Source organism: Mustela lutreola, chromosome 4 (assembly GCF_030435805.1).
Source record: "Mustela lutreola isolate mMusLut2 chromosome 4, mMusLut2.pri, whole genome shotgun sequence".
In the NCBI taxonomy this organism is placed as follows: domain Eukaryota; kingdom Metazoa; phylum Chordata; class Mammalia; order Carnivora; family Mustelidae; genus Mustela; species Mustela lutreola.
Genome location: NC_081293.1, coordinates 165,640,092 through 165,655,694, shown reverse-complemented (window position 1 = coordinate 165,655,694; position 15,603 = coordinate 165,640,092). Strand labels below are relative to the sequence as shown.

General features: G+C 42.7%; 1 protein-coding gene across 1 annotated transcript; it reads right to left on the bottom strand.

Moving 5' to 3' along the window:
- Nucleotides 1–941: 941 nt before the first annotated feature.
- Nucleotides 942–15,331, bottom strand: LSMEM1 (leucine rich single-pass membrane protein 1). The gene is made up of 4 exons (XM_059171605.1): nt 11,824–15,331; nt 7,838–7,966; nt 6,005–6,133; nt 942–2,330 (listed from the first exon to the last, which is right to left on the bottom strand). Exons 2-4 carry the CDS (start codon nt 7,959–7,961, stop codon nt 2,200–2,202), a joined length of 384 nt encoding a protein of 127 aa, XP_059027588.1. The 5' UTR covers nt 7,962–7,966; nt 11,824–15,331; the 3' UTR covers nt 942–2,199.
- Between the last annotated feature and the right edge of the window lie 272 nt (nt 15,332–15,603).

Genomic DNA, 15,603 nt, shown 5'->3' with positions numbered 1-15,603 from the left:
GAAAAAAATATTTTGGCTTTAAGTCCCAAAGACTTAATGCAGAGGTTTAAATGCAGTGGGTTATTTCCACCATACCATACTTATTACTTTTAAAAATAATAATTACAATAACAACTCATACTTACTTTGTTTCTGCTAGTTTTCAGTGCTTTATTAAGCACTAAAGGCTCTGTTAAGCCTCCCAACAATATTAAGAAATAGAGTTAATAATTATCCAGTTTCACTGAAGTTATTTTTCCAAAACTGACAGTAAACAGTGGCAGCAGCATCCAAACCAGGAAATCAGGTTCCCCAGCCCATGTCTCAGCCGCCATATTAGACTGCTATGTGGGCAAAGAGTACAAAGATTCAGTAATGCAAGAAGAATTTGTTCTCAAGACCTCGTGTCCAGCATGGTGATGACAGTTAACAACACCGTACTGTATACCTGAAATGTGTTAAGAGGAGAGCTCTTCAATATTCTTACCTCTAAATCCCCCAAACACAAATGGTAACTATAAAAATGATGCATATATTAATTATTTTAATTGTGGTGCTCATCCAACAATATGTATATCAAAACATCAAGTTGTATACCTTAAATATATACGATTTTTATGTGTCAATGACAGCTCAAGAAAGCTATTTTAAAAGAAAGGAAAGGGGCACCTGGGTGGCTTGGTCAGTTGGACATCCAACTGTTGATTTTGGCCCAGGTCATGATCTCACGGTCCTGGGATTGAGCCCTGCATCTCTCTCCTTCCTGATAATTTATTTTGCCACAACCCAACAACGATTCAATAAGAATTTTCAGTACACACAAATTTTATATTAAAATATTCTATATGATATCTATCAATTTTAAGAAGCGAGTATGCAGGACAAATGCCTTTGAGTGCAAAAATAGATAAGTAAAATGTCTTGTGTTTATTTCATCAACTAGTGTTGTAAAATGTAAACGTGTGAGTTTGTGTTTAATAGTTAAGGACAGGGTTTTCATCAGCCTAAAATGAGAGAATTGCAATGCATTCTTCAATAAACTTGCACAATATATTTGCATTACATAAAAGATTTTCTAAGACTCACATGTGTTTTAAGCTCATTTATACCACAGCATATCGTAATACAAACTGTGTACCTGACTTTTTGAGCTAAAACAGGGCAGGTTCCAGATATTCCAAATATACAATTTCCTCCTGTAGTTTAGTAAAGACCACAAACTTATCAGATTTCTTCAAAATTAATCAGCAGAACACAGGGTTTTTTGCATGAGAAAGGAAGCCAACAAAGCTTATGTAACATATATATATAACCATACATTTCCTTTGTTCCCCAGTTGAACGTGAACTCTTCTAAAGTAGATAGACGGTTTGCACAAAGAGCTCAATAAACATTGGTTAAATAACTCGGGCTCTCTCTTTTGACTCCCACCCTACCATACACATACCAGTACTACTAGCAAATACCAGAAGGCAACTGGCTCTGAAGTCAGCCCAGCCCCTGTCCCTGAGGAAGTAAGAGTCAGAGTTTAATCACCTGAGCAGAATTTATTTTATTGAGAAGAGTCATCACCTGGTTCCCTTGAATACAGATAATTCACTGGATTCATCAAGCTGTCACAAGAATTCATAAGTGTGCTTGAGGTGCCATGAACCTCACTGGCTCAGTGAACTTATTCTGATGGCAAAGCTCCTTTTGTAAGAGAAGGTATAGGTGCGGAGCCGGATTCTCTTGCTAACCTTTGTTCTCCTTCATGTCAGCCACCCTTAACCCCAATGAAGCAGAAGGACCCTACCATAAAATGAGCCCTTTTCTGCCTAGTACCCCCATGGCGCTTGGCGTTGGAGTTGCTCCCATCCCTGCAGCAGAAAGTGGGCTCCAGGGTTGGGGTCCCGAATCAGATAGTCTGTTGCCTGCAGAAATGCGCAAGCTCAGTTCATAACCCTGGGCGCGCCTAGTCAAGTGTAAGCTCCGGGGTTAGCAGCTGCTTTTAGATGTTCATTTCTTTTTTTTTTTTTTTTTTTAATTTTATTTATTTATTTGTCAGAGAGAGAGCGAGCGAGAGCGAGCACAGGCAGACAGAGTGGAAGGCAGAGGGAGAAGCAGGCTCCCTGCAGAGCAAGGATCCCGATGTGGGACTCGATCCCAGGATCATGACCTGAGCCGAAGGCAGCTGCTTAACCAACTGAGCCACCCAGCCATCCCTAGATGTTCATTTCTTTAGTTTTGTTCAGCGTCCAGTTGATTGAGTCGCTTTACAATCAGGCTGTTGATTTTCTTAAGATCGTCTATGTCCTTTGCCTCAGCTGTTAGTCTTCTTGACACGTCATCCATCTTGTTTCCAGTTTGGACTTCAAAATAGAAAACAGACTGGGTTACACTGGTTTCCAGGCCGTTCCGTCAGGACTGGTTAGTGCCATGTTAGCTGAGTGCTGAAAGGACCCCGTGGCCAGTCCCCTGCTCCGGTCTCCCAGGCAGCCCAGATGCCCGGGAGAGGAATTGCTTAAAACTAAAGTTATCTACCAAGTGGATTATTTTTACAATTTGTTGTGGCCAGCCTAGACTAACTTTGGAAGTTCCGCACAGATTTTGGTCGAGAAATATCACCGTGAGCAACCAAGGGAAACCACCAGCTTGTCTCATTATGAGCACATCAGGGAAGTGATTGTTACTTTGTCTTTTTCAGAGACCTCTTCTCAGAAGGTTTTTGGCTTCTCATCAGGAAATGAGGTTTTCTGGTTTATGGCCTTTTTTTTTTTTTTTTTTAAGATTTTATTTATTTATTTGACATGCAGAGATCACAAGTAGGCAGAGAGGCAGGCAGAGAGAGAGGAGGAAGCAGGCTCCCTGCTGAGCAGGAGCCCAGTGCGGGGTGGGGGGGTGGGGTTTGATCCCAGGACCCTGGGACCATGACCTAATCTGAAGGCAGAGGCTTTAACCCACTGAGCCACCCAGGCACCCCTGGGTTTTGGTCTCTTTTGACATAGCTCTACTGGTTCTGGATTACCAGCCCATAAATGAATATGTAAGAATTCCCCTCAGACCATCCTGAGAACAGAGACAATATTTTCAAAATAAACCAAACTCCTGGTGATAAAGTCAGGTACAGAATGGAACACTTTGAGGTCTGCTGGTGAGAGTTAAAATTTCCAGGAAATGCAGCACAAAATCCACACTTAATATTTGAGCTGCTTGATTTCCATTTTAGGCAAGTTTTTCCCAAGCTATCTGTCAGGAACTAATGGTGGTAACATGCCACGAGGCTTAGTGAATAAACTAATATGGGAAGGAAAACTAGAAAGTAGAGCTTCCCCTTCCAGGTTTGGGACAAATTATTGTTCAGAAGCTGCTTCTTCCCCATGTTTGAAAAATTATACTGGATGAATTATGGTCCAAAACTTGAAGGAAGGATCTTATTTGAGATTTGCTGTAGAGCAAGATGGAATACCACTTGCTTCTGGGGAAAAATGTGAAACTAAATTCCTAACATATTAAATACTTTTCCCTCTTAGGAACCTCCTAGAACATTAGTCACAAAGAGAAGGAAGCAGCAGCCCTGTTGGCTAAACTGTGTTCCACAATACACTGATTCCAAATTAAATTTTTTTAAAAAGGGGGGGTTGCAGGTGCAAGAAAGTTACAGAAAAATTATATACTGACTTGCCTCTTGGAAACTCAGAGGAAGGTTAAAAAAAAAAAAAGAGCATTATCTAACTCAGCAATTCTCAGGTGCATTTGACCATAGGCTCCTTTTTTTTCTTCAGGCAACACTTAATAATATCCTATGTGCCCGGTATTCTCAGGAACACACTGCCTGGCCACTAGAAACTGCTACCAGGGGCATCCATAGTTATCTACCCTTGCTGTCTATTATTCCTTTTTAGGAGAGGGATTGTGACAAAAACCTAAGGCCTGTTGTTAGGGTTTTATTTTTTCTAAGATTTTTATTTATATTATTTGAGAAAGAGAGAGACAGAGATTGTGAGAAAGAGCATAAGCTGGGAGAGAAAAGAGAACCAGACGCCCTGCTGAGCAAGGAGCCCAACCTAGGACTCGATCCCAGGACCCTGGGATCATGACCAGAGCCGCAGGCAGATGCTTAACTGCCTGAGCCACCCAGGTGTCCCAAGACCCCATGGTTTAATAAGAAAGTAATCATCATAAAATAAGCCTTCTCTCTCATGTAAAAAGACCAGAGTTTTAAAGAATACAGGTTCCTCCACTTCAGAGAAAGGTTACAAATCTGCACTCAATCCCACTGAGAGCAAAAAGATTTCCTTGTTAAAGAGGAGCACAGGCCAACTTCATTTCTAGATGCCTGTGCCAACTCTGGTCTTAGTTTGAGTTAAGTTTTGACTGAAAACCAGAGGAAGTCCTTACTTTATTACTTCAACACAGGAAATGAAGGGCAGGGGAGCTCTGGAGCAGGACAGATGAGTGTTTGGATCCTGGTTCTGCCTCTGATTAGCAGGGTAAACATGGAGAGGTAAACTCTCTGGACCTTAGTCTTGCACTGATGAAACAGAAATATTAAATACTACCTCAAGACGTAAAAATTACGATAATGAATTTATGTGTCTGGCACAGAGCAACTGCCCAATAAAGACATCCTTTATTCATGTCTTCTTCCACTTGTTAATATGACTTTGCCCTCAATATAAAACACCAGCAGCAAATATAAAATAAACCACATTTATAAGGATGCTGATAAAGTCATGTTCTTTGAGGTAGGGCGGAAGAGTCTTTGGGCACTTATGACCTGTGGACCTTGGGCACGGTAGTTTAACTCAGTCACTGTCCCCGATGGGGGTGGCAGAATGATATTTGGAGCATTCATTTTGGTTGGTGTAACATGTCAGAAGGTAATCCATAGGCTCTCTATGGTCCAGAAGGTTCAGGAACAAACCACATCCAGCCGACGGTCAGATACAAGGGCACCTGGTCAGGAAAGTTGCCCTTGCAGCTTCTAAGTGCAAGAAGGCAAGGACTGGGCAAGAGAGAAGCGATGAAACATGATGCCTCCCCACCTGCCCCCACCCACAGGCTGGATAAAAACCAGGACGAGGGAGTTTGGGGGGGAAAGGGTGGGAAGCGATCAAAGAGTCACGTCCTCTGCCCCCCTACCCCCCCCCCATCCACCAGCACTACCTCTAATCCTGAATGAATTTAAATTAAGGGCATTTCAAAGACATGGGCTCCACTTCTCAGTGCCGATTTTCAAAGGCTACCCGGCCTGCAAAGTAGGAAAGGGCAGAAGGAATGACAGTGTGGTGGATCCCTGCAGGGGGAAAGGGTGTCAAAGGCCACTCAGGCTTCTCTCACGCTTCTCTCACGCTTCTCTCAGGGCTGGGAGGAAGCTGAAGAGAGTCCTGGATGATGGCCCACAGGGGTTAGCTGAGAGAGAACACTGGTGGGCTTGAGGACCGGGGGTGGGGGGGGGTGTCTTTTGGCTGAGGAGCTGTGTGGGACAGCCGTCCCCAAGGGAGAGGTCAGGCCCAGGCCAAGAGCAGGCAGGGCAGCGAGGAGAGCCCAGGCACTGTCAAACAGGAAAGAAGTGGTCTTACCGCCTTCCTAGCCTTCCTAACACTGCCTGGGGGGGGGGGGGGGGGGGGCCCCGCAGGAGGCGTGCAGAGCCCTCAGGCTACCAGCTGATTCCTGGGAAGTGAGAAAACCTGGAAAGGAATTGGAAGCCTCAGCATGACTCTGCTACAGACCTGAAGGAATAGAACCGTTTTACACTGGACCAAGAAAACCGACAGTCACCAAGGATAAGCCGCCAGCCATTTGACAGCTAGGGACTTCAAGTAAGAGAGTAAAGTCCTAGGAGGTGTTTGTGAACTTTGGGCACCATGGGCTTGTGTCCCCACGATCCTCCTGGAGCCGCAGGGCTCACTCAGGGCCACCGCACGCCCTCTTTCAGCATAGCTGTGAGTGCCAAAAAGCACGTCTCCTCCCAGAACAAAGTTAAACAACCAGCCGCAAAGTAAGAGCCTTTGAGTAATGAGAACATGTCGGTGGTACTTACCTATTAGAAAAATCACGAAGGAAACCAGTGCCAGGCTGACAATCAGCACAATTATCAACCCCATAAAAAACAGACTATGACTTCCGTTTCCTGAGTTAGTGCCAACATCCGGGATTTTCTCCTCGAGGGCTGATAGGAAACAAACAAAAACAATGACAAAAACTCCTCCCAGATGGCTTGTCCACAGACCTGAACTGTCCCCATGATTAGAGTGTAAGGGATACACCTGTCTTCCCCAAGTGATCGCCCTGGAGAGTGACTTAGGTTTTAAGAATGCCTTTGGGCTGGTGATCTTTGTGAATTTTTTACCTTCTTCAACACCAGTATTCAAAAAACAAGGAATCTCCTTGGAAAGTTCTTTGAAGATGGTTTTAACACTAAAGGAGCCGGACCCGGGGCTTTTCCTGGGCTGGGTAGAGGAAGCTACATACATCAAAGGCTCAGAATGTTGGAGGCTCTGTCTCGTCTTCCGCCAATGTGACCCAGGAGTAAAAACACAGCTGGCTGGGACACCTCTTCTAAGCAGAAGGCTGACTACTCTGGGAAGTCACCCAAAGACAGAGATGTCTCCTTGCATCATGGGGGTCATCAGTGAAGCCCACATCCATTTAAGCAGAAAAATGGCTCCAATGTATTTTCGTCTCTTAGAAGCATCTTTGCAATCAAGCTGCTCTGGAAACAAGGTTCTTTCAAATGTTCTGAAGTTAAATTGAGACTGCAACCATGCTTTTAAGGCAGCTTGGGTCAGCCAGAGCATGAAGCGTCTGCATGTGGCCATCATTTTGTAAGGCCCGTGTGCCTAGTGACACCCAAAGTAAATTCATTATGAAATAGAGAGACTTGGGAAGACTAATGACTTCCTTTCTGTATTCTCTCCTCCTTGGCATCGGTCCCACACAGAGTGCTACTTGATTGTAGCTGGGTGAGTGCCTTGTGTCCTGAGCCAAGTCACCCTACAACAACCTTTGCTTCCTAATCAAAGCGATGGCATAAGTTGGCATCGAAACACCTGCGTCTATTGAGACTGACCCAGTAAAAGCAGGTGAAAACCCAAACGCATTAAAATGAAGAAACAAGCAAGACCTCAGGAAGGATGGAAAAGGGGTATAAAATAGGTGTAAATGTGGGACAGAGTTTAGAACGGGAATGGAACAAATGGCCAGTGGAAAATTAAGGCCTGTGTTTGAATGTCACAGTTTAAGTTGGAAAAATGGGGCTCAGAATGATCTGATCGAGCTCGTTTACAATATTTAGGGAATAAAGTCTACATTTAGTATTTAGCAGATTTTTGTTTTGCTTTTCCCCTCCTTTCTTAAGCCTTTAGTTGGGGCCATTTGTAATCTGTAAGTAGAAAATTAAGTTGATTTCTTTGCCCAATAAAATTCTAATGACTTTTTAAGAGCTGGAGGAATGTGTGGAGCATTTTCCAGGAATGCACTATGAAGTCAGAGCTCTCTAGGGAAGTGGGCCCCACTGGTGATGTGGATGGGGTCCCCAGCAAGTGCAACAGATGCCCAGAGGGAGGAGCAAACCTCTTGGAAGACCTGCAGCCTCCAACACTTTCCTGGGAGAGACACTCCACAGCAAAGTCTCAGAACCCTTGAAGACGGATTCCAAATCTTGCTTAGGAGCCAAGAAAGCCCCTACCCCTGGCAAGTATTAAAAGAACAAAAACAAGAATTGCCTAATAATAAATAGCACTTCCGACATTGAGCTGTTCCTATTGCCCACCCTGCCCCCCTCACACACACACCCAGGTCCAGATTAGCATTTGCTATTTTTAGGTGGCCTGGAAGCCAGGAAGGGCCCTCAAGCCTGGGAGGAGGCACATACGGAACAGGTGCTGTGATCCTGTAGGACAGAGGTTAAGTTTGTTTAAGTCGTTTATGGAATCCACAATATAAAGTTTTCTGTCTTCAGGCATGCCTCCAGGGCCCGTGTCCTGGGAATGATTCATTGTTCCTGGAAGAAAAGAGTGACGTGAAGCAGAAGGCTGGGCCCAGGAGCCCCGGTCACAAGAACCACAGGCCACAGGCACATAAAGAACCCTCCACACGCATTCCTTTCAGCCAAAGGTCTAGAAGAGCTATGCTTGTCCAGAAGGAAATTTTTCCTTGTGGGGACTACTTCGTATCTACTCTTTTTGCCTGGCTTGCCAGGAAGCTCAGACTCAAGTGTGTGGCCCAGTCTGAGCCCTTTATACCTTGCTTCTCTGAATATCCTTCCCCTCCTCCGTGGATTCCTCAGGTCTATCTTCCCCGGGCCTCCTTTTTTTATTTTCTAAGTTATTTTAAAATATTTTTTCTTTTATTACATTGTTTATATTCTGGTGAAATGCCTCAAAACCTTTGCCCAAGAAAAGTATGTATAAACATATAGAAAAACAAAACTAAGCTAGTCAGCCTCGGGCCCAAAGATTCTGAGGGGAGAAGAGAGTATTAGGATGAACTGTCCTAACTGCATGAGGCTGTAAAACAAAACTGCAATTTTCTTTTAACTCTTTATTTTTTAAATACATTATTTATTTATTTAATTCCTTTTTAGTATTTATTATTTATTTATATATATATTTTTGAGAGTGGGGAATGGGGCAGAGGCAGACCGGCAGAGAGAATCTCAAGCAGACGCCACAGTGAGCACAGAGCCCGACACAGAGCTCGATCCCATGACCCTGAGATCATGACCAGAGCTGAAATTGAGAGGCAGATGCTGAACCAATGGCACAAAACTGCCATTTTTGTATTTTATATTCTCCCTCAATATGGCATATGAGTTTCTACCTTAAATGTACCCTTTAGCCCTGAGCTGCTGGCTGGGAGTCCTCAAGATGAAATCTTCACAAGCTTAGAAGCTATAGACAGGAACCCTATGGCGAGCTGGAGACCAGACTCTGGGACATCTGAGGTCTCTTCCTTCTGAGTTTCCTTAGATCAAGGTCACTTACATAATACAGAATTTCAAAAGCGAGACTTACATTTTCTAATGACAGCACCACTTCAGACAACCCCGAAAAGCCTGAATGGATTAAAAAGGTCTATTTTAAGCTGTCTGTCCAGCACAACAGAGAAATGACGGCCCTTTAACTACATGAAATACAGAGCTCTAGGAAGACAAACTCAAATTACTATCAAAGCTGTCTCTTTCACAGTTCTCTCTTTTCATAAAATGAGTCTGATAGTGATCCCGGGCTTTTTGATCTGAAGGGGATGGTGGACATGCTCTGGTCTGGCCCCCATCCTTTCCTCAGTGAGGATATCGAAGCTGAGCTGGGGAATGCCCGAGATCATCCATTTAGTTAGTTGCGGAGCTGGAAGCGGGCCTCTCGCTTCAGAGTTGCCTGCGTCGTCCCTCTCTTCTCCGCATCCCTCCCTGACCCTCTTTCATACCTCAGCTCAAACCTCTCCCCTCCTCTAAGAACCACCCTGCTTCTCCTCTGTGCTTGTGCTGGATGCAGTTACCTTCTTCCACCAGAACACTTACCCTGTTTTACAACGTTTATTGTTCCCATCTTTGACTTTCCCAACTGACAGAAAACTGTCAGTTTTCTGAGGGTCAGCACCGAATTCTCCCAAGTGCCCGGTGTCAAATGTATAAGCCAGTGACTTAAGTGGGAGTAATTAACATATTTTATTCAAGAGCTGAAGCTCACCATTTTCAAAAGAATTTAAGGCAGTTAATAATAAATACACTAATGGAAATAAAACTGAGTGTAAAAATCCTCATGTGATATCTAACTGGCCTCTGGTAAACTCAATAAGCTTTGTGCCTGCTGATAGGAAGCAACACACTACTTTCCATAAACATTTTACACTTTTCCTTCAATAGCCGTTACAGAATGAAGAAAAATAGGAGAAACCAAATTCGGGGGTGGGGGGGAAGATGTGAACACCTGTAGAAGATCTGAAAAAAGAATCAGCCATTTACTAACAGATTAAATTATATTCTAAAATATTAAAAAACCAGGAATTTTCCAGTGATACCTGAAACCCACTAGGATTTATGAAAAAAAATATGCTCCTGAAGTCCTAAGAAAAACAGCGAGCTCAGAATGACCTGGGGCGCCTGGGGGGGCTCAGTCAGTTGAGAGGCCACCTCTTGATTTCGGCTCATGGTCTCAGCGTTGTGGGATCAAGCCCCTCATCCCACTCCATGCTCAGCGGGAAGTCTGCTTAGGAGTCTCTCACCCTCCCTCTGTCCCTCCCACCACATATGCTCTCTCTCTCTAAAATGAATAAATAGATCTTTTTAAAAAATGCCATGGACTCATTAAACTTTTGCTCAACCAAAGTTAAAGACTGAACAAGGTGTTTCAGTTACCTTGAAATTTTAATTAACAAAAATACGTAATTCTCTGGGTAGTTTAGCTACTACTGAAGCACACCTTAGATACTGAATTCCAAATAGACCCATGGAGCATTCATAAGGGAATGACATGGAGTGGTCATTTTTTTAAAAAGCAGCAGCAGCATATAAAATAAAGGAGCCTTAGAGCTCAATCAAATCTTATCCTCTCACAGGTAAAACCGTGACTGAGGCATGGTCACAGATTTCTCTTCTTCCAGAGATATTCTATGTGTTATCATCTCATATATTCTACTCTCCCCGATACTAAAATTTGATGAAGACTAAAGGTTATATGTTTCACATCATAAGATCATCATTCCAGCCATGGCTCCTATTTTAGGCTTGGTGACTGACGCGTGGTTCATTTTTGGATCTCTGACTTAATGTCCTTGAGCCTTAGCTTCCCCTTTAGGAATGGAATTCGTATTGCTCAAATCTCAGACTGAAGCTTAATTGACGTTTACAAAGTGGAGGGCCAAATAGAAAATCACAGCCACGAAAGCTAACCCAAGAGCCGTGCAGTTAATTAAATCTCCAAATCATTAGCCTTGCTACTGCTGACTACAAAGGTGACTCAGGGCAACATGGAGTCCAAAAGCACTAAGGCAGCAACTTAAGCTATGAAGGGCCCTGAAAGTAAATTTCTTATTCAGGATTAAGTCACAATATAAAGAGATGCCGTTTTCATGTATTTTTAAAATTAACTACAACATGCAAATGGAAAATAAAGACCTGTCCAAGAAAACAGAGTTGGGCGTCTGTGGTTCACGGCCACCAAGTGCTCACCAATGACTCGATAAGTAAATGGATACAGGATCACATGGCCCTAAAATGAGGACCCACAGCTGTTGGCATCCAGTTGTTGCTATCTGTGGCTCCTCCGTAGAAGGGCAACAATCAGCAGGGCTGGTTACTAAATTCTGCATCACCCCGGCTCAGCCTTCCTCCCTAATCCTGGTGTGCAAATCTGCTCATTAAGGTTGACCAAAGTAGTATCCTTTTAATGGAGCCCTTTCTGATACCTGGCACTAAAACATGTAAGTAATTTCATTTTCCTCCAGCTTAGATCAATGCTCAAAACTGATTCTTTTCCTCATTTAAGGACTCTTTCACTACCTACAAATATTCTGACAGAATAGTTGTCTATGAAAAATGGCTTTGCTCTTTATTTTTTAACCAAAGGTGCTCGGTCTCAAAGCTCGGAAGTAACACACCGATATTGCTTGCCACAGGATCAGAACTGTTATAATCGGGCATAACTCAAAGCTAACAGGAAGCTTTATTGAGTGAGTCATGGTAATTTGTTCTTTAATTCCATTTCAGAGTCAGTGCCTCTTCACATTCAGGAATTAATTTTTTAAATCAAGTTTAAATCATTTCTATCAAAAGTTAAAAGCAGAGTGCATGCAACAAAAAAATCCCAGGCTCAAGAATCATAATGAGGTCGGCAGAGTAATAACATGCAAATTACTTACAAAAATGTGAGCTTTGACTGCTAGGCGGCCAGGAAAAAAAAAAAAAAACTAATCAGAAGCAACTGCAACAAAACTTTACAAATTCTGTGGTTCTTTGTTTGCCTTCCTTCAGCGCACAGGTGTTCCTACAAGGCCCAGAAACCCCAGCTTGATGTCGGTCTATATTTAGTGTTCATTTAGCCAAGCAATGTAAGATGCCAAATACTTTTTTCAAAATGTCTGAGCTTTTTGTGAATATATTGCTGAAACCATGCTTTGAAAATAAAAAGCCACCATGCTTTGATTCAGTTGGTAACTGATGAGGTCCTTATTGGACCAAAGTTAAATGTCCTTATTTGGCTGGTGTGTGTGTGTAAGCAGACACATTTCTAGCGCCTCGGCCACGGTATGCGCCCATATATAAATGTCCACTAGCAGACTAGAGCTGCCATCCTGACAACTACCTCGCACAGGACTCCAGACCAGGCAGAGGATGGCAATCAGCAAAGACAGAACAAGGTTGTGATATTAACTAGGGGCATGGCACGTCAGAGAGTCCCTAGGGCGTCCAGTCACTAGGAAACAGGATTGGGAGGGGGAGATTTTGTGGCTCCAGACCCACCGCAGGAGAGGGAAGCACTTTGTCTCATCCACCTCCCTGTCTACTGGAAAGCTTTATTCACTCTGAGTTTTTAGGCATCCTCCTTTCTCAGGAATGTCAGGCTTTCTCTTGTGTGGCTCCCTCATGAACACGCCAAGGAGCTTCTGCCCTCTGCTGTACATAAAAGGAGCTACAGTGAGTCCTGAGGTCCCTGTGAGTCCCATTTGAAGGCCACAGGGACAGACTCTCCGAGTGGGATGCGGAGGGCTGGGTACTAAAGGGATACCCACCTTCCACTGCCCCGTCTAAGACAGACATTATTTGTCCTTGAAACATTTTGTATGTCAGTGAGAAAATACTGGCTTCACAGAACTTCCTTTACAGTTTACATTCAGTACAGACCTCACCCTACTTTTAGGGGAAAGGAAAGCCATTTTCTTAGGCTTCATCTGTACCAGCGGACCAATTGATGCAGAAGACATAACTCATAACTGCCTTCTCAGAACTATATTGTACTTTAAAAACCTATGCCAAATTCCATGAAAAATGAAAATGTTTGCTGTTAATTATCAGCCTGTTTTTTAAATACTCCCCTGACAACCTGATCTGTCTTAAACCATCAAATCTTTGAAAAAATAATAGAATGGCCTCATTTTGAGCATTTACTGTTTTTCTCTCTCCTATAGTCTTACAAGCCTGTGAATTATCGATTCCCTCCAGGGATGAGGAAAATGGAGCCTAAGCAATTCCTTACACCAAAATCTGAGTAAAACCATTTTTTAAAAAAGATTTTCTTGTTTTTGAGAGACAGAGATAGCAAGAAAGCATAAGTGGGAAGAGAGAGAGAAAGGCTCCCTGCTGAGCAGGGAGCCCGAAGCAGGACTCCATCCCAGGACCCTGGGACCATGACCTGAGCTGAAGGCAGACATTTAACCAACTGAGCCACCTAGGTGCCTCTGAATTTTTAAACCAGTGAAGGGGCTGAAAGTTTTTATAGCTTATGACCAATTGTCTCCCAATTCTGGAGAACTACATTAAGAGCAAAGCAAGAGGACACACCGCATTTTATCTATTACATACTTGAAAGAACACATTAGGAATAGTTCAAAGCCACAAGAAGAAAATGGGTATTCTCACCTGAATTGTTTAATCTGGGGGCATTTTTAAGTATTTGATTTTTATTTCAAGTAATTTATTCTATCTAGATTCAATTCCCAGAAAATTCAGTGGATGCCACTTGAATCATGGAATGCTGGTTGTTCCAAAATTAATGCTTGAGCCTCAAAGAACTTAGTAGGCAGGGGCCATTTTAAATTCCTTTAAAACCAGCAAGATTAACGAAGAATCAAGGAATGAACTTGTCTGTCATATACCATTTTACTACTTTCAAGAAAACTCAAAGATTTGTATACACTGAATCCCCATTAATCCTTGTTGAGCAAACATCCATAAATTTCATGAAAATGTATCCACCTATAAACCTAAGAAGCAGATAAACACTCACTCATCTCTTCTTCCTCCTAAAACTCCAGCTAAAAGGTAGAATAGATATAAAGATTTCAAAACCACAAGAAAGAAAATTGGAAGAAACAATACTGAACAATATTTTAACAAATGTATTAAATATGCAAGAGACCGTGGTTGTTAGCCTGCCTTCACAGGCCTCCAGAGGACGATCACTGATGAATGAGGGAAACTGCAGAGTCCAGGCGGGCTCAATAATTGGCGGCAACACTAAGTATGAAGCTAAACACAAGCAGGTCATTTCATGAACATTGGAAAACTACATTATAGAAATCTCCCAGAAAGAAAAATAAATGAAAAATAAGGAATCCAGCAGCTTTAGTTATGTCATGGGGTTTGGACACAAAGAAAAGTGTGTATGTGTGTATGTGTGTGCGTGCAGTTGGGATTTTTGGCTTGGGGAAGGTGTAGTGCAGGGCAGGGTCAAGAACCTACGAATTTTATTTTCCAGATTGCCAGGGGCCACCAAAGCACAGTATCACACAATTTTATAACACTAAAAAACCTCTAACAAAAAAAACAAAGAAATCAGAAATAAATACTGTGCATCACAACACTTTAATTAGAATAGAGCAATGCCTTTGAAACTCTTGATCTACCTCAAGTCTTATATACCAATTCATACTACCTTTCAGACATGTAGTACTCTCAAAGTAATCAACCTCCCATGCACCCATTCCTGAAGTTACTGAAGGAAGTGTTCCACTTCAACAATTAAGTAATCTAATAACCAAGACACAGGGTCCAGGAAATACAAACTCCAATCAGAGAGAAAAACAAATACCAGGATGATGAAGTCTCAGGAAACAGCTGTATACATGGGTAAGAAAGAATTTAGTTTACACTGAAACAAGTACACAGTAGAGCTTTGACCATGTCAAAAATAGATTTAAAGTTTTACCTATTTGGGACGGTTTTGGAAGAAGTAGTGATGTGTATGTAAAAGCAAGACAAAATGTTGAGAATGGAAACAGAAGCACAGCGAACTAGTTCGGGAATGAACACAGAAAAATATGGTCGCTGTAATACAATGATGCCAATTTAATGAAAAAATTCTGGGGGAATGAGAAAAAAGTAAAAAAGGCAGAAAACTTCATCTATCAAATAGGATACTGTCAGATGTTTCTAAACATAGCAAATTAAAAAATAAGCAGTATAGGCCCCACTCAGAAATATGAAACCAAGGTGCTAGGAAAAACCTCAAGGCTGAAATGCCCCCTAAGAAATGGAAAAGGATGGTGCCAGGAGCTAACACTTTTCCTTACAATCCTTGCGGTACTATTAAGCTATGTATATAGATCGCTTTAATAAAAATTCATTATTTAAAGATATGTATACATACAGGAAATTGAAAATTTAGGGGGGAAAACACTACTTGCAATCTCTTTTCCACAATTCTCAGCTACTTGGGAGCAGAAGGAGGTGACAGCATGCAAACTCAAATTCTGGATTCCAAGGTGGTCTTCCTCTGCACCGGATCTGAAGGATGGGCTGCACACTCAAAGCAACCAAGAGCATCCCCACAGGCCAGCCGAGTGCAGCCGAGGGGCCCCATCAGACCTCCCAGAGATGTGGAAAATGCAGGAGAGGAAGAACGCTAGTTTCGGAAGTACGCTCACTGATTTTGGTTCTTCTCTACACTGTACGTGCTTCCCCATCCCTCCTGCCTCTTACTA

Excerpts from the sequence above, each read along its gene's own strand:
- LSMEM1 (XM_059171605.1), bottom strand. The coding sequence starts at position 7,961 with ATGAATCATTCCCAGGACACGGGCCCTGGAGGCATGCCTGAAGACAGA. Across the intron at positions 6,134-7,837 it reads AGGATCACAGCACCTGTTCC|CCCTCGAGGAGAAAATCCCG; the intron begins GTATGTGCCTCC and ends GTTTCCTATCAG. Across the intron at positions 2,331-6,004 it reads CTTCGTGATTTTTCTAATAG|TCCAAACTGGAAACAAGATG; the intron begins GTAAGTACCACC and ends TCTATTTTGAAG.